The sequence below is a fragment of the Brienomyrus brachyistius genome, chromosome 11 (genome assembly GCF_023856365.1).
Source record: "Brienomyrus brachyistius isolate T26 chromosome 11, BBRACH_0.4, whole genome shotgun sequence".
Taxonomy (NCBI): domain Eukaryota; kingdom Metazoa; phylum Chordata; class Actinopteri; order Osteoglossiformes; family Mormyridae; genus Brienomyrus; species Brienomyrus brachyistius.
In genome coordinates this window covers 8814-32052 of record NC_064543.1, presented here as the reverse complement: position 1 = coordinate 32052, position 23239 = coordinate 8814, and the positions used below count along the sequence as shown (strand labels likewise).

Genomic DNA, 23239 nt, shown 5'->3' with positions numbered 1-23239 from the left:
TGTGTAACAGCTCTCAGGTATCAGGAGAATCTACAGAGGAGAAGTAGTAAGGTCTTCTGTTCAATTCCCTCTGCCCACACCCTAACCATAAAGCCACCTATCCGCTCTGCCTTCGCTAACCCCTTCCCAGTGAAAACCTGTTTCTCTTCCCATTTCCTTGTCAAGAGGGAGAGGAGACATCCAAAGCACCGGTTTGATTATGATGGTTTTAAACTCACTTCCTGAACATTTTTCTCTGGAGTGCAGCCCTAGACAGAGCTTTATGTGTCATGCTGTAAATCAGCACGACAGAGGTGCTCCTTTAATGCCTGAAGGAGAGTCCCGGGTTAGAAAATCGATGGGCGTGCCATTGAGCCGAAAGCATTACCATATATATACGCAGCCTATATGCCAATTATTGTCATGCCATATTTGAGCTGAGAAGCTAAGAGACTATTAAATGAATGAACAGTTATGTACATCTTTTATTGTACAAGTGTCAAGCAGTAAATCAAACATACATCAAAAAACCCACTGTAATTAAAATGAATGTGTGGTTCAGTCACATAGAAAAATATTTTTTTTTTTTTTAAAAAAAAGATCCCTTCAATGAATGTTCCACTTAGGATTGTTTATTATAACTGATGGATGTTTTGCAGAGGCAGATTTATGACAGTGTTTAACATCACACATGACGGGAATAAGACTAGACTGCAGCGTCTCTCTGAAGGTCATAAACTACCACGCTGCTTTAGGGTGATCATTTTAATGACAGCATGTTTTTCTCCCTCTCTTCTGCCTTGTGATGCAATGAGATGAAGCAGAGCAGTCTGACTAAATCTTAGAAGATGAACGCCCACGCTGAAATACAAGCGAATGTGAGAGCATTAGTCTGCATATGAGGGTGCATAGGCCCCTGACTTGCTGTATGATTTTTATGTCATCTGGGAGAATAGCAGGAAACAGAATGTGCTGGAAGGATGCAAGGAAGCACTAACACTTATCTCCTACAGATCATAGTTCTCCACAAAAAAGCACTTCATTGATTTTTCAGCCCAATCAACAAAAAAAGGCCAGTTGCATTTTTTCTGATTTATTTTTTTAAATGTATTTACTGCCAAACAGTGCATGATGGCTGCCTGAGATAATGTGGTGTCTGTGAGGAAGAGATAAAATATTAAAGCAACTGAAGGGACATTCAGCTGAGACGTCACCCAGGGAGAGACAGGTGGTTGAATAACTGCAGTGCTTTGAATTGCACCCACCTCTCCTTGAGTAACAACTCGCACCGAGAGCTCGGTGATCTCTCCTGGCATTGGACTATTCCTGATTTGAATTATTTGGGCAATGAACAACAGACACACAAAATATCGTATAATACCAGCCCTGAACATAAAGAGAAGACATGGTTCTTTTATCTTAAAATCAACAGATAAATGATTAGAAATGTCTCGCATGCTATTATGTGACACATAAAGACCACATGCATCAGACTAATGGACAAAAGCCTCATTAGTATTGAATAATCAATTTAGATTTTATGTGTGTGTCTGTGCATATCCTTAAATTACTCCTTTGAAATACTTTTATTTTTGAATTTCGTCTATGAACCACAAAAGCACATAGGCGCAGATCATCACTGGAGCCCTTTAATAAATTAATGCCTAATCAGGAGCCTAACATTGTTATTCTAGACACATACTTCGCTCCCACTCAAGCCAAGCTCAGTTGTCATCTGAATCGCACCACAATAGCTTGCCGTTTTTGTTGTGGCTAAATCTGAGAAGCACAAAGGAGGCATGATGTTTACCTGTTCCAAATGCATTGCCAAACTCCAGGCATATTTTTTTGTGCACACTTCTATTCATCCTTTGTATCCTGCTGATGTCACAGTAGCAAGATATATCTATTTATTTTTTAGGTAAATGTTTGGATTCACCAGGGATCTAATTCGAAAATGTAAATCTGTCTCCCGCATGACCTAGAGAGCAATGAATTAGCATGAATGAGTCACTGCCTTGAATAAAGCTCAGATAATGATTAGCTTTGTCTCAGCTTCATGTGAACAGATGCTCTCAATGAGTGCCTGGTGGAGTAAATTGCCTTTATTAAAGCCCGTATTGCTGGGATGAGGCAGACTGCCATTTTCTCATCCTGGCCAGACCTCTGAATTCTTCTATATAGCTATTTGTTAGTTTCAGTACTGCCAACATATTCAAAGGGAAGAGATCTTAGCCAAAGCTGAATTGACAGATGACCTCTGGCAGGTGTGCTGGGAAAATGCCCTTTATGTCAACCAGTCACACTGTATCCTGCTGAGGTGTTAACCATCCATCTCAGTCCAAACTAAACACAACAGATGACTTGTTTGTTTCAATACAAACATGCATTATGACATCAATGGTGCCATTAGTAATAATTGTGTACAATGTTCAGCAGTTCGATTGATCCTCTCAGGTTATTCATGAATTTCTGCATTGAATTCAGACTGAACTCTATTTGCTCTGTCTTCCCAGACCTCGAGGAAATAATATATTGCCTAAATTCAGTTCTTGGCAGATGGGAATAACAGGATAATTATTTGAAAACCTGACAACATGTTTCCAGTTTAAAATCTTAATTTGTATATCATTTTCAGCCAGGAAGTGAGCACAGTATAGCATGATAGTATGAATCAGGACTAAAGTAGTGCTGTTTTTAATTTGTGGATGAGAGGCCAGGTAGAGCATTCTGTACCATGAAACACCCACTCAAACATGCATCTTCCTAGGCATATTTTGGCCTTGTCATTTGACTGCCAAGAGAAATGGCCCTGAGGTTTAAAGTAGTAGGAGGTAATGGATCCAGTCGTTTCAAATTTGGTTTAGAAAGTTTAGCTTATCATTTGGCCAAGCTGTAATTCCAATTCCAGCCTGACCAGAGTTGTTACATTTTATATAAAAAAAATATTTCCAGCCGAAGAAGCACATACACAAACGTGTTCTGACATTCTATGTCCTACATACATATCTCCACTGAGCAGCACTGAATTGAGAAATGGTATAGTGACACAGTGTTTTCATTTCTGTCCTCAGAACATGCCTATTGCTCCGCACTTTAAAGAAATGCAGAGCCTCCCTAGGATTCACAGAACAACAGTGTCCCCTACAGATGGAAATGCTCCAATGTATGTATGTGACTGAATAGCATAGTAGATGGTGAATGAAAATGAATGTATGAAAATCACTCCAGTCAAGTGACACAGCAGATGGATCAGATAACCATATATTCATGTAGGGTGGGGATTCTTTCTGTTTTATTTGTACTTGGCACGCATGGGACAAAAGAGAAAGAAAAAAATATGTTGATCTTTAATGTATAATTTGTCAAGAACCATATGTTGTATGTAATGCATGTAATAATCTTTTATTTGAATGCATATAAATCTTACAGTTAGGCGTGGGTTTGTTGTTCCTGAAGCCTTACTCAAAAAGATCCCTTGCCCCCCTTGTTTGCAGTCAGCAGGGGGCCCCCAAGACTCAAGGGCCCCACATAAATACATGATTTGAATGGTAGTAAACATTGCCATAAAAACTGCCACAGAAAACAAACAGAATATAGAATGGAATTCTTAAGTACCAGATTAATATATGAGTATCTGACTAATATTAAAATAAGCACTTACATACAATTAATATTTAACAAAAGATTCATAGAATACATTTTTTCATCATGTTCCTTGTTAAAATCAGGTTTTGATTTCTGTTAATATTTTACTGTAGTTACATTATTCACTGATCTCTGTTCTTTAATATGTTTTCTTCTTGTGCAAAGATAATCCTGTTGATTATTCTTGTAAAAGCCTAATCAGTTCTTACTAAACACCAGTTAGATACAATTTTACAAGCAATACATGGTGGATATACAAAGAATGATATTAACCATTTATAAACCGTTTTAATGGAATATAATAGACACATTGAAACACTATATAGAAAATGAAATACAATACATTTAAACCTAAGTAGCCATTCACAGAGTCCCTTCAGAATGCATTACTAGTGGTCCAGATTTACCATAAATTTCCCTGGCTGAAACACACAAAATGTTTACCACCTATGTTCCAGTGCAGGAATTAATATACTTTGCTGAGGTCTTGTAAAACACTAGATCAAATCATACTGTAAAGTGAGATAAGCTGCCCATGGAACTTCAAAATGTTGGGAGGCGAAATCCGTCATTTAACCTGAATATTGCCATCTACTGTTGCTCTCACAGAAACAGCCAGGCCAAATAATATGTAAGAATTGACAAATTACAAAATTTTGAAATGAAAAATACATACAAACATGTCAAAAAGAAAGAGTTTATCAATCAGATCTGTACAAAGTAATGACTGTAGTATTTAATCTTCCTATGCATTTATAGGAATGTTGTCACAGAATAAAAAGATGGATGGAATGAATAGGTATACATGAAATATCTGCCAGCTACCTGGATCCTGCAAAGAAATAACCACTGCAAATGTAACATATTTTAAAAGGTCAGATTATATGGGACAACTATGCCATCTGCTGTTGAAAAATTGTAGAATTGAGTAGAAATGGTAAAGGATTGTGGTAACCATCAAAGCAATGGCAGTTTTGCAGCTGAGGAAACATCTGTGAATGTCAATTGACAAAATAATGTTAACTTTTCTGTAAAGCTCATAAGTTAATTTGGTTTTATTTGTTTTGATATTATTGGTCTTAGATTAATTGTATTATGTTTTTGTCAAGTTAAAAGTTTGTTTTATTACTCCCAGCTCCCTGGGCGCCACTACGGGTGGCAGCCCTTCGCAGACAACTTCCTCTATGAAAAAGAAAAAAAAAAAAAAGAGAAAGTTGTGGGAGGCATAAAGACAATTTCCCTACGGGGACAATAAAAGTATCGATTATTATATATTATTATTACTCCCCGCTTCCCTCAGGACTCCCCTCTTCCCTGAGTGCTCCCCTCTTCCCTGAGTGCTCCCCTCTTCCCTGAGTGCTCCCCTCTTCCCTCAGGACTCACCTCTTCCCTCAGGACTCACCTCTTCTTTTAAATTGACCAATTTCACCCATCCTATGTCTGTGAGGGTTACACAGTGGGGAATCCTAATGTATTTTTTATAATTTAATTAATCCTGAGGTTAATGTCACTTAGGGTTAGGTGGATGGTTAGGTGGATAGGGTTAGGCTGTGGTGGATATCCTGAACATCTGGGTCTGCGACGCAAAACCAGTCAGCCGCGTCTAGAGTGTGGTACAAGATGGGCCACCAAGCGCCGGCGATCTGGTAGCAAGTTCCTCTCGATCTGTGAACAAGTTGGAAATACTGGTTTCTGTACAGACGATACTGTGCCATATGCTAAAGTCTTTACCATTGTTTTGAAACTTTGAGTTACGCAAGTTGACACTGCTGTCCGTATATCACATATTGTGAACGAACGCTGCATTCCATTGTTTTGACAGGTCTGCCTAACAAGATCTGCTCATTTAAAAAATGGCTGTCCGGATGATGAAAAGGAAAAAGTTTCAGGCCTCCTGCTATGACCTGGCAGAAAGGGTCTTAGGGCTTCAAACCGGGTCAGCCAGGAATTCTCCCTCGGGCTGAGGGTGATATATGCCCTGCCATAGGTGCCAGATGTTTTGTGGCTTGCAATCTAAGTAAAGGACAGAGTGGCTTAATAAGTATGATATTACATTATCAGGTGTATTTTCTGTATGAAGTGTAAGCATAATTTCTACACAAATTTAAAATAGGCAAAAAATAATCACAGTATTTAACAAGGTTTTGGATACTCACAGAAATCACTACCCTGTTCTCTTGAACTGTGGCATTTTTAAACTCAGACAGGGTCATATTCACAATAACACTGCTTCTGTGCCCTTTAACTACGAATATGTAGCTGGCAATAGCACCAATACAGGAATTCCTTCTTTTAATTGAGTAGTGCGCTACAGCCAGAGTGTCTGCAAGCAAAATACAGTCAGTGACAAAAAAAGTTAAGCACCCAGAGAGAGTGGTGGAAATTAAATGAATCTGCACTTGTTGAAAGGTCATGTGACTTTACTGCAATGATTACTGTATCAAATCAAGTAGACAACAGGGTTGGTAGTATGCACACATTAATTTCAGTTACATTTACATTTGCAAACCATGAGTATAACATTGACAAGTTTAACCTATGTGTTTTTCATTCTATGACTTTCAACTTACCAAGAGTTGTGGAGATTTCATTTATTAACTCTGTTGCCAGAGCTACCAGTTCCTCACGTGTGGGCATCCGCTTTCATTTCTCATCTTTAATCCCCCTGCCTGTGACTAACAATGTTTTTTGACAGGACACGTATCTGGTATTTCATGTGTCTTTCTGGGCCCTTTAAAAATTTCTGGCCTAATTTGACCACAGGCGGATTATCATTTATTAGGAATTGGAGAAATTTCAAAACGGCCAATAAGTAATTTTTCGTGGTGGTCACTTTGAATTTGATGTTAAGATTCTCCATCCAAGAGTTTATCCTGCTTGGATCATTTAAAAACTTCAGATTGCCTGGGGCTGGCTCATCTGGGTGATTCCACATGTAATCAACAAAATTTTTTATATAGCCCAATTGTTGCTTTATGTTTTCTTTTTCTCTTTTCGTGCCGTCAATCCTATAAAGGGTACTTTTTAATTGTGATAGTATATTTTCTAAAGGAGAAAAGACAAATAAATCAGAGCATTTGAATAGAAGCCATTCTAAGGTATGCCATGATATCCATCCATCCGTTTTCCACTTATCCTTTTCAGGGTCACAAGGGGTTTGGCGTCAATTTTAAAGGCTAAGGGTACAAGGCACAGAACTGCCCAGGACAGGGAATCGACGCATCACAGGACACACTGACACATCAGTCACTCACACATGCACATTATGACATTGCAATTATAATCGTATTCTTACCATCAAAAAGAACCTTATGGGCCACAGGCCGCGTGCTGCTCCCTTCAGTCAACGACGTAACTTCACGCTGGAGGCTCATGACTTCATCTCTGAGTTGGGTCATCTCATTAACTTTTGCACGTTTACTTTTATTAAATTCTTCCAGAGCAGCTTTGGCCGCATTTCGTTTTGCATGTTTTACCTGATTTTTGGGGAGAGGTGTAAGCGGGTGTTAACAGTGTTTTAAGAGAACATCTCCCATCAACAAACACTATATGTTAGAACGTGTACACCGTAGCTGATGTCACACTGAGCCCAAACACTTTTCTCCGTTTTGCTGAGGACAATTTTACAAGAGTCTGTCCCACATGTAATTATCGCTTAGTCCAAAGTTCTCCAATGCCTTGAAACTACTGCGGTGAAGCATTCGATACAAGTCACATGCAATGTATAAACATATCGGCTCAAAAAGTGTGTTCACTGTTCTTCTTGTGTCTCCATAAACATGCTAGAATCATTAAAACTGGAACGCAGTACCTTAATCTCCGGAAGATTGGTTGAGAGGAGTCACTGGCAGAAGTCGACGTATGGCAGGGCACTGATGAAATAGCACCCGATGTCGAGAAGACGGATATTTACGTCCACGCTTGTCCAAAAGACCCTCCTATGACCTTCACTGCTTAGCCACTCCACTTTTCTGTCGCACAGGCCGTCCACGGTGTCTGTAAACTTCTCCGCACGATGCACGCAGGCCCTTTTGGCCTATCCAGGCGTCTACATCAGAAGTTCAACTGCACGCCGTATCCACAGCTTCAACTGTGCGCTACGTTGCACTTCAGTGGCAGTCTTGACCGCTTAATAATTAGTCATCTTCGCTTGCAGCTAGCAAATCGCACACTAAACACGCGTTATGAATGCGCACCACGCTAAAACAGGAGCTAGCAGGGTAAACTTGTTATCTCCGTAGCTAGAAAATAACCGCCTAAAGTAAGCAAACTCTCAGCTCACTTGCTTTTACAGCTTTCACGGTTTCCACTTACAAAAACACATTTTTCTCTCCTGTTTTCTTTCTATGTCTGCGCTTATGCTTCTCCTTCTTCCGTGCCACGCTCTCTCTCTGATTTTCCCCAAAAAAAAAAACACGCACCGTTTTAGCACGGGCTCGTTCTGACCAGTTCTCTCCCGCTCTTAACTCTTCAACCAATCACAGCCGCCCAAAAATCACAAGCAGTCTGCATACTTGTCAAAATAAAAGCCTCTAACTGGAGCCCCTGTTACAGAGGTAATCTGGATCACTTGCAAACAATGTAATATTATGAGAATGCACTTTACAAAATATAATTCAATAAATTTTTATATAGTGTCTTTTACATCCCAACATGCTTTACATGGATGTGTTGTGATGCATTGTGACAACATCATTAAAGAGAGTACTAAAAGATGAGGGAAGGGAAGGAAAGAAATTATTGAAGCCCATTGAATTCAGTTCAACGCCTGCCAGGTTATGAGACATGGCCAGGTGTCTGTCTATGCGGACCAGTTCCTTGGCCACACATTCTGGCGTAGGGCAATCGACTGGTCCAGCATAACGGGAGGTCCGGATGCTATTCATGAGGCGGCGCTCCTCTGGAGATTACATTTTATGGACCTGGCTCAGGTGTAACGACACGTTGAAGTATATTGCGTTGCACGGCGGGCGGGGCTGCTTGTGCCTGGGCATTTTTCTGAAGAGAGTAAAAAAAAATTTTATCGTTCACGATGAATTAGAAATATGTTGCAAATTGAAAAACATTAAGTTGAATATTTCTTGGGAATGCATTTCATGCATGCCAAATTTCAGACCCCTAGGTAGTACGGTTAAGCTGTGAGCCCCCTGTACTGCCTCTCCCTCGCGCCTTGCTAGGGTCAACAGTAAGATAACTCTTCCCCACAAAATACGCAGACGCCGCATGTCTTTATATCGTATAATTGTCGTGAAAGAAGAGTAAAACTGGAAAACACAAAGAATAGCCTTCAGTAAGACTTATTACCGAGCTCGATTTGCATGACAATGATCCGAATGAGCTTACTTTTACTAACTTAATACAAACTTCGTTAACTCAGTACAATATAATTATTCCTTTCTGTTTCTCATAAAATCACAAATAAACATACCAGCGATGCCTTCATAAATCGACTCGGAAAGCTGGAGCATGCAAACAGCAGAACAAACATGCAGGAACAGACAATAAAGCTATTCCTCTTTTCGAACGGTGTCCTCTCCTGAAGACGTCATCCAGCAGCGACCTGCACTCCCGCACTTCTCCTCGATGCTAGATGTCAACCAAGCACTACACATGTTTCTCACAACAATCAAAACAAATACCATGGAGGCAGAACACCCCCCTGAGCTTCATCCGGGGCTTAAATTTTACTTACATTTTAAATGTACAATTAGACAAAAGAGGGTGTGAAAGGCTTGCCGTCATGAAACTTTGTACAGTTTTTGATACACATAAGTAGTTCGTACATACCAAATTTCAGACCCCTAGCTCTTACAGTTTAGTCGTGATGCCACCCTAGGCTTTGTTAGAAGCTAAGGGCAAATGCTCTCCCATTGACTCCCATTGAAAATTTTTACAAATTCTACAACCCACTGCAGGTCTTTGGAAAGTGCTGCCATCATGTCACTTGGAAATGTAATTCTACCCCACGCCTAGTGTATCTGTCTTAAATTTCAGACCTGTAACTTGCAGGGGTCAGCCAAAAGACCCCCTCAAGCTACCATGCCCCTTCTCCCCTCTAAATCCATTAAAAACTGAAATTCAGAGGTTCACCAAACATGTTCTGTAATGCCTGGGCTAATTAAACTTTTTTTAAAAAATTAAAATTAAACATTTTGCGGCCTAGTCGGAGAAGTTCCACCGATTGCTATATACATCATGCTAGAATCTAAGTAGGCATAACTGTAATGGACATGTATACATGGAATTAAAGCTCTGACTCTATTTTTAGGAACACTTTGAATCATCTCCCTAGACCACTGCTACGTGGAGTAATGGCCTGTCGAAGACGGGTGGGGTTCTCCATTGATTTACAATTGCCGATCTTGGCAAATTCAAAAGGTCACTGCAGGTCAGAGATCAGGGCTACAGGAATGAAACTTGGCACCCATGCTCATAAATAGACCTAGTTTATCTGTACTGAAATTCATAACTCTAGCTCATACGGCTCAGCCATGGCGCCGCTTAATGTTAGTTTCAGCAAATCTGGGTAGGGACAGGCTAATTGTCATGCCCGGCTTGTCTGCTTCTCGTGTGTGCCACGCCCCCTGATTACCCACATGTGCTTCCCTGATCGTCTCCATCTGTGTCCGCTTACTTTGATTAGTCCCGTCCTATTTAAGTTCTGGTCTTACCTGTTCCCCTTATTCGTCATGGTGGTATGGTGTTGATCCTTCCCGTCTCGTGTTCCCTGATCCCAGATCCCATTGAAACCCTGAGTTTTGCCCCGACTTTGGCCTGTTTGCCTGCTCATTGCACACCTGCCCACACGATCGCCTGTCTGCTCGCCCCCGATCGTGACACTAATGATGTATAATTACACTCAGCAAATATGCCTAGGTTTGGCCTAATGATCAAATACTGAATTTACATGTGTGAATAGGAATCTGTGATATATATGTTGAGAATGCGGCTCTTCTTGGATCAGTCAGCAGATCCGTAATATCCATGTGTTGACAGGGATCTGTGATATACATGTTGAGAATGCGGCTCTGCCTGGATCCCTCAGTAGATCCATAATGCACATGTGTAATTAGGGATCTGGAATCTACATGTTGGAATTTTAGTCCTTCCTGTCCTAAACAGATCTGCCATATACTTGTGTATATAGGGATCTAGGACTTCACTGAAATCTGGTATGAGAGGTATGTAATTCCCCTGCAAAAGTCTGAGTAGCGTTAGTGTTGGGGTTAATGATAATGTGCATAATTTCACTATGAAAATCTGGGTAGGGTTGGGGTTATACTTAGGGTTGGATTAATAAATCGTGTAATTTCACTCTGAAAATCTGGATAGGGTTGGGGTTAATGATAAAGTGTAATTTCACTGAAAATCTGGGTAGGGTTGGGGTAATAGGGTTTGGGTTAATAAATTGCGTAATCTCACTGTGCAAATCTGGGTGGGTTTAGGGTTGGGGTTAACGACAAAATGAGTAATTTCACTGGAAATTCTGGGTAGGGCTATCCTAATGAGGATATCTGGCCTAGCTTATCACATATTCACTCAACAAATATGGATAGGGTTAGGTTTAGTGACACTGGGAAAATTCATAATTTCAATGTGGAAGTTTTGAGAACTGCATATCCTGAATCTAGGCGGCGCAGTATGCCTAGATCCAAAGATTCAGCCTGATCTGAGCATGCTAAGACATTTTACATGCTAACCTGCTAACATACTATGTTAACAGGCTAACATGTTATGCTAACCTGCTAATATGTTAACATGCTAGTATGCTAACATGCTAAGTTTTGAGATAAGTGCAGAATCTGAATCTAGGATGCGTAGTATGCCTAGATCCAACGTTTCAGTCTGATCTGAGCATGCCAAGGCTTTTTATTAGCTATTTGAAATAGCTAAAATGCTTGTAGCTTTTTTGTACATTTCCTATTTTGATGCTAGATGCATCCCTTGACTCTACTCTTTAAGACGGATCGGAGGAACTTTGTTTCTAATCTCTAGGATATTCCTAGGCTGAGATACGGCAACTTCCTATTTTGATGCTAATATGCTAACATGCTTGTAGCTTTTTTTGTACATTGCTTATTTTGATGCTAGTTCCCTCACTTGACTACTCATTAAGACAGATCTCAGGAACTTTGTTTCTAGTGTCTACAACAATCCTAGGCTGAGATATACCCACTTCCTATTTTGATGCTAATATGCTAACATGCTTGTAGCTTTTTTGTACATTTCCTATTTTGATGCTAGTTTCATCACTTGATTCTGGTTTGGCACAGGCCTACTTCGGGTCACCAAAACAACCCCCTCTCTGTCCTATTACACATTCAGGCCCCATGGCTGTGTAGACTCCAATTTGAGGATCCAGTCCCTCTCGATCCTTTTCCGGGTCCCATCTGTCCAGGTCCCCTTATGCTGAAGTCCCATTACCCTTAGTGCCTCCAAACCGTGCTTCAAGAAGTGAACAACTAGAGTGAGTTTCTTTTCCATTTTTTATGTTATACCTGTGTTGGGTCATTCTGACTCTCAAGGTATTTTTCGTCTCCCCAACATATTGTATATTGCACCTAGTGCAATAGATTAAGTATATACAATCAGTAGTGTTCTGGGGTAAAGGTGGCCAAATTGTAAAAATTGCCTGGGACTTTGGGTTACAAATGTATCTTTTGGGGAGAAATTTTGGTATTGGTGTGGTTTTTGCCTTCCCATCCACCAGGGGGGGCAGTTTACTTTGGACTAAAAGATCTTTTAAATTTTTATTCCGTCTATAAGCTGAGATTACCCTGCGTGTGTTCAGTACTGTGCCCTGTGAAATAAACTTATTATAATTGTCCTTCACCCTTCTATTTAAGGTCACACTAACACCGGAGAAGGTGGATACAAGGGGAATGACCTCATTGTCCCCTGCAGGAGTCCGCTCGGACCCTCCTCCCCCCGTGAGGAATCCCTTTAGACAACCCCTCAGGAAGGACCGGGGATATCCCCGGTTCCTGAGTGCCCCAAACAGGGTTTTAGTTGCCTTCCAGAAGTCCCCCGGTTGGGAGCAGATCCGACGGAACCTGAGGAGCTGAGATTTCAAGATTCCCTTGAAGGTGTGTCTTGGGTGATAGTTGGACTTATGTAGGAGAGCGTGCGTATCTGTATCTTTGAAGTACACCCGAGTTTGCAGTTTTTGGGTGTTGATACAGTCACTTATAAGGGGAGTGACTTTATCTAAAAAGTTCACTTCAGAGTTGTGCAGGGTGTACTTTATGTGAATGGATGCATGAAAGTGATGAAGATGATCAGCAAATTCTTTGAACTCCATTTCTGTACCCGACCAGATACCCCAGATGTCATCTAAAAATCTATAATAATAGAGTGGTTGAATAGGCCAGGCCGCTAGGGCCCCTTCCTCCCATTTGGCCATAAATATGTTTGCATACGATGGGGCAAACCTCTTCCCCATCGCAGTTCCCTTAACTTTATTAACTTAATATTGGGAATCAAATTCAAAATCATTTTTGGTGAGATTAATCTCCAATAGATCTATCAGGTGTTTATCTGGCCTCTTTGGGTCTGGGTGTCTAGCAAACCATTCCTTAACCGCTGCTGGGCCTGCTGGCGTGTCAGTATTGGTATATAAGCTGTCTATATCGATGGTGAATAGCAGGCAGTCGGTAGGTAGCCGGAGATTCCTGATTTTCTCAAGGAAATCATATGTGTCCTTGATATAGCTGGGGTGTTTGGTGCTGATTGGGTTCAAAAAGTATTCAATGTATTCTGCTGTGGCATAGGTGTCGCTGCCACAGTCAGATACAATAGGGCGGCCTGGAGGCATTACAAAAGGGATACTCCATGATTTTGGATCTTTATGGATCTTCGGCAGGAGGTAAAAGAATCGGGACCGTGGCTCATCGGGGGGTGACAGGTAAGTAATTTATTTTCTATTTAAAAAACCATCATCCTTTAATTTCTGGAGAATTCTTTTAACCTCTAGAATAGTATTTTGCCCAAGAGGTTCCTCCAGTCTCTTATAATATTGTGTCTGATTTAATTGGCGGTAGGCCTCATTAATATATGTTACCCTATCCATTATAACAACCGCCCCTCCCTTATCCGCAGGTTTAATAATTATATCCCTGTTATGCCGAAGTTGGTCCAGGGCCTTCCTTTCCCTGGGATTCAAATTGGATGGGTGTATGTCATCCCAAGGTAAGTGACGGACCGCATAATTATCGGCCCTGATTATTTTTCTGATCATTTCAGGTACCTGGGATAAACTTGGTATCCAAGTGGATTTTAGGACGAATGGAGGAGGCTCCCGCTGTTTCCTCCGTTCAAAGAAGGCCATCAGCAATAGCCTCCTGTGGTAATGTTGGAGATCAAAGGTAAGTTGTTTTTTTGTGGTATTATTAATTTTTGGAGTCGGTATAAATGATAAGCCCTTGTTTAATAATCGTAGATGATTCTTTGTGGGGGTGAAGTTTTTGACTAAATTAACCACTCCAGCCCCACTCTGCAATCCCAGGTTCGGGTTTGAAGGGCTTAAACGTTTAGGTAAGTGCACCAGTGTTGAAGGATCGCTCTGGCGCACGTGGGTGTCCAGTGGACAAAGTCCTTTGTCACCTGGAGTTGTTTCTCCGGTAGTACAGGTAAGTGTTGGCAGTTTTTCCTAATATGGGTATTCAGGTCAGACAAAAATGGACTGTTCACATGGTTTCAGGGATTTAGAAAAGTTCACCAGGGGAATATAAATAGCTGCCCCTGGGAACCTTTCCCTAGTTGCCCTCACTGCCCTCTGAAGCTGCTTGACCGCAGTTTCTTTATGTTTTTGGGTCCTGTGATTGATGCCAAATGACAAGATGACCCCCTCCATCACAGTTTGTACATTGGCTTTAGATATGAAGGCCTCTGCGTGCCTGAATGTGGCCCCTGGGTAACTGTCAATCTGTAGGTGTTCCAGATCAAATTCTGGTATTCTCCCCAGATTGGAATCCCCTAGGATACACCACTTCTTCCTCACGCTAAGACCCCATTCTAACATCTTTCTGTTGGTGTTGATGCGTCTTGTGGGTCTGAACTTTTTAATTCGGCCCATCGGGTCAGGTAATGGGCTGAGCTGTGGAGGGGGCAGAGGACTATTCTGCTGGTCCTCCTCAGAGAGGCACAGCAGTGCGTCCACTGGGGACTGCATGACCCCTAGTAAATTCTCTCCCTCATTAGGCTGGGATTCAGTGGATTCCGCATGTACCAGTACCAAGCGCTGGTCAAATGCTAATCCCTGTGGTTCACGAATCGGTAGTGGAGTGTTCAGCTTATTACTCTCCCCCGTGTCATCACCAGATACTATCTCCGAAAGGTCCGGAAAATCCTGTAAATGGACGACAGCCGGGCTCTGTGCTATGGGTTTCAACCCCTCAACCGTATTGCTAGCCTTCCTACGGGGTCGTGGTATAGGTGATGGGATGGATAAGATGAAAGGTAAATTTGAGATTGGAAGAAAATTTATGTTGTAAGAGTCCCGGTTTCTTTCTTTCTATGATGGCTGTTTCGAGAGATAAAGGAATGAGACCAGCAATAGGGAAGGAATGCATGATGTTAGTTACCAGAGAGGAAAGAGAGGGCAAACAGGATTTAACCATATAAGTAGGAAATGAGTCCAACTGACAGGTAGAGGGCATTGATTTTCTAAAAATACCAGATATTTCCTCCAGATGGGAGTTTAAATCTAGAAAGAAAAGAAGAGGAGGGACTATAAGATGTTCCATGTACAGTTTCATACAGAGGTCATCTGCTGGTGGATATTTCCAACATTAGCATTTTGAGTTTCTAGCTGTTTTGACTGTGCATTTTCCTCCACAGATAACAAGATAATGAACAACCAAGATGCCATTGAAAAAGCTGTCTCTAGGGGGCAGTGCCTGTATAAGATTTCCAGTTACACCAGCTACCCGATGCACGATTTTTATAGGTAAATGCCCCCAACCCCCAACAGCATACATTTTTATCTGATGAGCATATCAACCAATCAAAACCTCCATTTCATCTCTTGTAGGTGTCACACATGCAACACCACAGACCGTAATGCCATCTGCCTGAACTGCATCAAGAAGTGCCATCAAGGACATGATGTTGAGTTCATTCGGCACGACAGGTTAGTGCAGCTGCACTAAATAGAATTATACAAACAACAGACTTGTACGCAACTGTTAATTACACAAGGAAACAAGTATTTAGGCTATATCACGATAGAATACTCAAACTGATGATATGTTCATAATCATGAAAATGACATTTTGTCAGTTTGTATTGCTCATGCCTAGTAGTTCTTTGTAATAAACAGTCAATAGGTTACATTTGAACTGTGCAAGAATTTAACTGCATTGTGACTTTTAATAGTTCCATTCAGGGATATTAATAACTTTCTCTTCACTATAGGTTTTTCTGTGACTGTGGAGCAGGGACATTGTCAAACCCATGCACACTTGCTGGAGAGCCCACACATGACACAGACACTCTGTATGACTCTGCCCCTCCTATAGAGTCCAATACATTGCAGCACAAATGAGCTTGACCTCAGCTGTTACCTTTTAAAGGGCCGTGGACTAAACGCACCAAATGGATGCTTTGATCAGTCTGGACCCAAAAAGACTCCATGTTTAATGTATGATGATGGAGAAAGATATGCACACTAGAAATAAAATCTTTAAAAACATACTAAAAAACTGAAAAGCAAAAGCTGACCCAGCTTTTAATGGAAAAGTTTATATATTTAAAGAAAACCTTTAAAAGGCTTTCCTGTGTCTGTGGATGTAAAACTTTTTTTTTCTGTTAATGCAAACGTTTTGAAGAAAAGAAGAAATGAACGTCGAAGAGAAGCAATATGTTGACAGGATTATGGAGAGTAAGGGGGCATGACTTCAGCTGTACTGCCTCTGTGCAACATCTGAGATGCTGCTGTAGGAGGAGCTTAGCTGCAGTCTGGTACTCAGAAACACAAGGAGCCATAGTCCCTCTCACTGAAGAGGGATGTCATCCTGTTCAGTAGGCTGGGCGCTGCCCATACAGCCACCTTGGCAACTGTTTCTAGACAGCAGTGGTGCTGGTAAATGTTTGAAGGAACAAAAGGTGATCTAGCACTTCAGCTTTTTTTAATGCCATTCTGATTGACACATGATTTTAATGCTTTCCCACATAGTTTTGTATTTTCAAGCAGAAATCTTACTGTACTTGAATGTCTTATTATTATTATTATTATTATTATTATTATTTTGATAACACTCCCTTTGCTTACTGTATACCTTGTCAAGCCCCGGTATCTAAGTTCTTTCTGTGAATGAGAAATCAATGGATTACACAGATTTGATTTAGGAACGCTAAATTTACTCCAGCAATGTTAATATATTAAAAGTAATGTTTTTTTTCTCCTTTTCTTTAATTGCAAAAGCAAAAGGAATGTTTTGAGTAGTGTGCATTCTTGAGCTGTGTTACCTTTTGCTAAGGTATAAACAATTTTGTTGATACACTTAAATGTGGTTAAGGCTGCTTGAAATGACTGTTGGGGTAACCCTGTTAAGTCTCCCATTGGTGCTCAGGCACACTAGGGACTTAGGGCTTGTAATGCACAAAAAGTCACGTCAGGTGGTTAAAACGTTTCACATGGGTAATGGTGGGTGAAGTGTGCTAAATGTTAATCTCTGTGGATATCTGGCCATTTCTGGAAGTTTTAGTTGAAATGATCTACAGGAATACATGTCTCAAAACATTTATTTTAACCCCTGGGGCTCAAGCAAGGCACAGCAAATGAGTACTTTCTGGCAAAGCATCACGAGAGAGTGTTTATAGTGATGTCTCGTGTGAGTGGCACTCGCGTGTGACTGTGACTTTTCCCCCTTTTTCCTCGATAAGAAACGAGACATTGCTGGAGATGAACCCTATAGCTCCCCGCTGTATTAAAGCTGATGTGCTTGTCTATACAGCACTCGACTGTTTCATGGCTTTTTTTCTTTTTTTGAGGGATTTTATTTGTTTTTCATTGTGTATTGGTGACTGTGGGTTCTCATACAGCTTGGATTGTATGCATGTACCATACCATCTCAATTTAATATATTGTGAAGTATTCAACAACCATTATGTAGATGCTAGTATGAATTAAAAGGGTATAATTTCCTACAAAAAAAGGAAACTTGTCATTTTTGTTAAATTTAGATCATGAATCCAATTGCTCTAGTAAATGTGTTTTGCTTCTCAGGGATACAGAATGTTGAAAAACTGTCACGTCAAAATTTCAATTTTTCAGCAACCTAAGTGTCCCCATATGCAAACTTAGCGAAACGGGCACCCAAATCACAAAAAATGCATGTTTTGCGTTGTGGAGATGCAAAATGTTGAAAAGCTTCATACTTAGCAATGTATCAAAAAATTGACTTCCTGGCAGCCCAAGCACCAGGTTGGGGAGCATTCCCTGATGCAGCATGTTGCCGCACCTACCACACGGTGACACTAAGTCAAATCAGCAGTACCCAAGGATTCTCCAAAGAGAGACAGTACCAGAGTCCAAACTTCATCTCCGCTTAACTGGATAGCATCCATGTCTCGCAGCCATACAGCAAGGCAGGGAGACTTGAACCTTCCTCTTTCAGATATCAGGAATACCACACACCCCGTTCCAGCAACCTCATGAACTCCTGTGCTCTCCCAAACGGTCTGCTGACTTCATAGGTAGTCACCAGAGGCATAAACACTGCTGCTGAGATAAATTAATCTCTCTACAAGGTTAACCTTCTCCCTATAGACAGTCACACTACAGAAGGCTGTGCCTAAGAAGTCATTAAATGCCTGGATCTTGGTCTTTATCTAGACACTCGGACTCTTCACAGTCTCTCGAGAGCCCTGATCAGAGCCTCCATTGGCTCCGCTCAGATCACAGCATTGTTGGCAAAGTCAAGATCAATAAATCTTTCTTCACCAAAGGATGCTGCACAGCTGCTGGACCCCATGTGCATCTATGAGGCGCAAAACGTGTAGATCCAAAGTTTTGGCCAGATATGAGCTAGATAGTTGCTAGCATGCTATCAAGCTAACTTTTGCGATGACAGCAGATTGTGAATCTAGGGGGCGTAGAACATGTAGATCCAATGTTTCTGCCTGATCCGAGCATTTGACAAAGGTTAGGGTTAGGTTAGATTTAGGATTATTGTAAGGATTTTTAAAAGACACACCATTATTTGTTTTAAAATGCACTGGCAACACTATATCCATTATCCTCCTGAGTCTCAGCATTTTCTAAGGCAGATGGCCTTTTAATGGGGGCTGCATTAAAAACAGTGAACGGTGACGACAATGACGGCGGTGACGGCTGCCTAAATGACTATAGCGTGATACACCCTGGGAAGTAAGTAAAAGGGAGGCAATGGTAAAAAGGTAACTACATTTATATTTATTTTTCTTATCCAACTGATTTAAATGGTCATGCCCCCTAGTGGTCAGTATTAATTATTGAGGGGTAAGTATTGGGATCTACTTTGGATAATCATAAAAGGTAAATATAAAAAAGCAATGATTTGGAGCAAAGCATATATTTAGGGTTGAGATTAAGGTAAGTATTGGTGGTCGGGGTTAGAGTAAGGGGTGGGGGTTAAGGTAAGAGGTGAAATTAGAGTTAAGGATAGGTTAGGGTTATGTTAGGGATAGGTTAGGGTAGATAACTTAAAGTAACATCTATGATGTTCACAGTGCACTGGCTGCATTAAATCTGTATTAACTTTGAGTTAATTTGAAAAGTGCATCATCTGGTCCAAAGGGCCACAGTTTCTGTGGGAGAAGGAAGTTCCTCCAGCTTCAGGAATTGGCGAAAACATACTACTCGGGGATCCAGAAGTCAAAAGGGTACATACACTGAACACCCTCAAAGCAGAGAAGAAAGGTTTATCAGAGAGGTTAACAAAATTTTCATCATGGTACAAGGCCACTCAAGCCCTAGCTCACCTCATTCGCTGTGCTAAGAGAGAGAAAACAACAAGCCACAGTACTGTACAAGAAAGACAAAACGCACAACATGTTATTCTGAAAGACATACAAGCCAGGGAGTATGCAGTGGAGATAAAGTTGCTTAAAAATGGAAAGGAACTCCCCTACAAAAGCAAACTGTATCAAATGGATATCTTTCTTGATAGTGATGGACTCCTCAAGGTGGGAGGAAGACTTAAAGATGCTTCATTCTCCTCTATATTGAAACACCCAGTGATAATTCCAAAGGGTAACCATGTCACTCAGCTAATAATCAGCCATTTCCACAGTAAAGTGCAGCACCAAGGAAAGGGACTGACAATCAATGAAATCAGATCAAATGGATTTTGGATTCCAAGCATCAACAAAGCTGTAAGAAACTTTATACAGAAATGTGTAAGGTGTCGCAGACTCAGAAGGGGTACTGAGGAACAGAAAATGGCTGATCTCCCAGTCCAGCGTTTAGATCCAGCTCCACCATTCACATTCTGTGAAATGGACTGTTTTGGCCCTTTTCTAACTAAGAAAGCTCGTAAGGTGAACAAGCGTTATGGACTTATTTTTACGTGCTTTTGCTGCAGAGCAGTGCACATGGAAATGTTAGACGACATGACCACGGACGCCTTTATAAATGCCCTCCGCTGTTTCATAGCCATCAGAGGAGCTGTCAGTGAGATAAGGTGTGATCAAGGAAGTAACTTTGTTGGCGCAAAAAATGAGCTGCAAGAAGCATTGAAACAAATGGACTGTGATCGCATTACTGCGTTTCTTGCTGAGAAACAATGCGACTTCAAAATGCACGCTCCTCATTCAAGCCACACAGGAGGTGTGTGGGAAAGGCAAATCAGGACTGTCCGAAATGTTCTGCGCTCAACAGTTTCTCTTTCATCAGGCAGAATGGACGACACATCATTAAGGACATTCTTTTATGAGGCAATGGCGATTGTCAACAGCAGGCCTCTTACAGTGGACAACTTAAGTGATCCAAACAGTCCCGAGCCATTAACACCCACTCACCTGCTAATGATGAAGTCAAGGTCATCTATGCCCCCGCCAGGTAGATTCATTAAAGAGGACATTTATGCACAGAAAAGGTGGCGGCAGGTGCAGTATTTATCAGAACAGTTTTGGTCACGTTGGAAAAAGGAGTATCTGTCTAACATCACAACAAGACAGAAATGGCACTCTCCAAGGAGAAACTTGAAGGTTGGAGATGTTGTGATGGAGAAAATGGATGACTTGCCACGCAATGAATGGAGATTAGCACGTGTAATGGACACAACAACTGACAAAGATGGACTTGTAAGAAAGGTAAAGCTTCGTTTTGGAGAAAGGAAGATGGACAAAGGACAATGTTACAGTAAACCTTCTGTAGTGGAACGCCCAGTGCAGAAACTGGTTTTGCTATTGGAGACTGTTTAATTACATTCTGAAGTTTAAGGTTTATTCTGTCATGTAAACTGTGTTTTCATACAATGTAATGTTTACAGGTCAACGGTTACAGGTCATTTCTTCATTAGGAAATCATTATCACTCCGTTTGGTTCCCATTTGAGCTCTAATGATTTGGTGGGAGTGTAAATGACCGTATTAATATTTCGTTTATTACATTTATTGATTACAAATGTTATTCCTTGTTTAACTATACTGAACAAAAATATAAACGCAACACTCTTGTTTCTGCTCCCATTTTTCATGAGATGGACTTAAAGACCTACAATTCATTCCAGATACACAATATTACCATTTCTCTCAAACATTTCTCACAAATCAGTCTAAATGTGTGATAGTGAGCACTTCTGCTTTGCTGAGATAATCCATCCCACCTCACAGGTGTGCCACATCAAGATGCTGATCTGACATCATGGGTAGTGCACAGGTGTACCTTATACTGCCCACAATAAAAGGCCAATTTAAGTCCATCTCATGAAAAATGGGAGCAAAAACAAAAGTGTTGCGTTTATATTTTTGTTCAGTGTATATAAGATGAGTGATGCCTTTTATTGTGAAAGAACGGCTTTTATTTTGAAGGAACATAGAGCAACAAGCTGCCATAAACCAGTGTTGCAAACCGCACAGTAGCGGGAAAACTTCATGGAAGTCGAAGCAAGGTGTGTTCCGTGAAAAAGGAATAGTTATATTACGATTCTTTTTTGGTTAATTTCTTAAATACCAGTGATGGTTTTAGCTCCTGGTTGATGAGGAACAAGGTGGGTTTTGAAGGTTGATTTGTAAATGTATATATGTTTAATATTTCTGTTGTGAGGTGTTTTGCCGAGTAAAATGGACTACGTTTTTGCTCACTACAAGGTGCTAAAGAGCACGGATAAATTAAGCGTGTTAAAGGGTTATAATTTACAAGCTGCTTTGTTTTATTTGTCATGTAAGGTCACGGACAATTTGATAATGATTTACTTTAGTTTATTTCGTGATTCGAAGGTGTTTAAAAGCAAGTGTGACGGTGCGTCACGACGTAACGTGGCTGCGTGGAGTTGGCGGGAGAGAGAGAGGGGGAAAGGAGGTTTTTTTTTGGTTCGTTCGGGTGATGTAGAGTAAGTAGGGAGAATTCCTTAATGTAGTCAACCGGTACACAGGACCAGATTAGTCTGAAGGCAGGTTCGAGCCACGTTGGTGCTCCGGAGAAGGGAAATTGCTGTGTGTTACCAGAACGACAGACGAGAGCTGCTCCCGGTGCCGCGCAGAGGGAACCGGAGCTTGGAGGAATCGCGGTAGCTTCCCTGCTATACAGAGACGACTCGTCAGCTCCAGCACCAAGAACGACGCAGGTGATATTTAATAAAGTTTATTTCGGCGAATGTACATCAGGGTGATCAGCAACTTGGCCAAGAAGTAGAAGAATTCTGCTAACGTGACGGACACTAAGCGGAGTTTTAAAAGATCGCTGCTGCACACCCCATTTTCTGCGCACGCTACCACCTGGCAGGGCAGGCCCGCTATGTTCTAACTGCATGCCCGGATGCCTGATTTCTCTGGCGGTCATTTTTGGAAGTAAATGTACTGAACAGACTTTCGCATGGGAGTGTTGATGTTATCGGACGGATTATTACAATGTGCCAGTGGTATAAAGTGCTAAATGAATAAGGTTCATTTCTGTTATGAGGTTGTTGTGCATGTTTAATATGAATGTGTCCTGTTGTAAGGTTACTACGAACGTGTTATATGAAGGGTAAAAAATATCCCGTCGGAGGTAAACGGGAGTTCTTGCTTGAAGCCTCCACCGTTAGACACTGAGCGCTCAGTAGGGTGACTGGGGCTGGGGTTTCATTAATAGAGGGGAGTTAGGTGGTTGGTGAAACTCAATTTGGTAATTGCAGTCCTTTGTTTTATGTGAGCTTTGGTTCTTTCCATCTAATAATTTAGTAATCTTACAGAGAATAAACTGCCTATGTGTTCAATTTACCCTATCCTGGTGTACAGTGGTTACCCTGCTTCTATTATTTAGGCTCTCTCCGGAGTAGGGGCGTCTCACCTGCTACTGCTGGGTACTTCGGTCGGGGGGTGGGGGTACGGTGTGGGTACTTAAACATCACGCTATCCCCAACAGTACTACACTCCAGGTTGGCACCGTGACGCTGATAGGGAAGTCCTGGAGCCTTAGCCGATCTGCT

At 41.2% G+C, this 23239-nt stretch overlaps 1 protein-coding gene across 5 annotated transcripts in view; it reads left to right on the top strand.

The window, feature by feature from the left end:
• LOC125752034 (F-box only protein 11-like) overlaps window positions 1–17941 on the top strand; it is a 60981-nt gene extending 43040 nt beyond the window's left edge. Inside the window, exons 1-8 of one of the 5 annotated variants that reach the window (XM_049031557.1) lie at window positions 11075–12094; window positions 12474–12713; window positions 13398–13531; window positions 13726–13991; window positions 14947–15084; window positions 15466–15574; window positions 15659–15757; window positions 16042–17807. In XM_049031557.1, coding sequence (XP_048887514.1) covers window positions 13976–13991; window positions 14947–15084; window positions 15466–15574; window positions 15659–15757; window positions 16042–16171 — 492 coding nt within the window. In that variant the 5' untranslated portion in view covers window positions 11075–12094; window positions 12474–12713; window positions 13398–13531; window positions 13726–13975 and the 3' untranslated portion in view covers window positions 16172–17807. Of the gene's footprint in view, window positions 1–11062; window positions 12095–12473; window positions 12714–13397; window positions 13532–13576; window positions 15575–15658; window positions 15758–16041 lie in introns of those variants that run through there. The other 4 variants (XR_007400838.1, XR_007400840.1, XR_007400839.1 and 1 more) reach the window with 4 other exon arrangements.
• Window positions 17942–23239: the final 5298 nt, after the last annotated feature.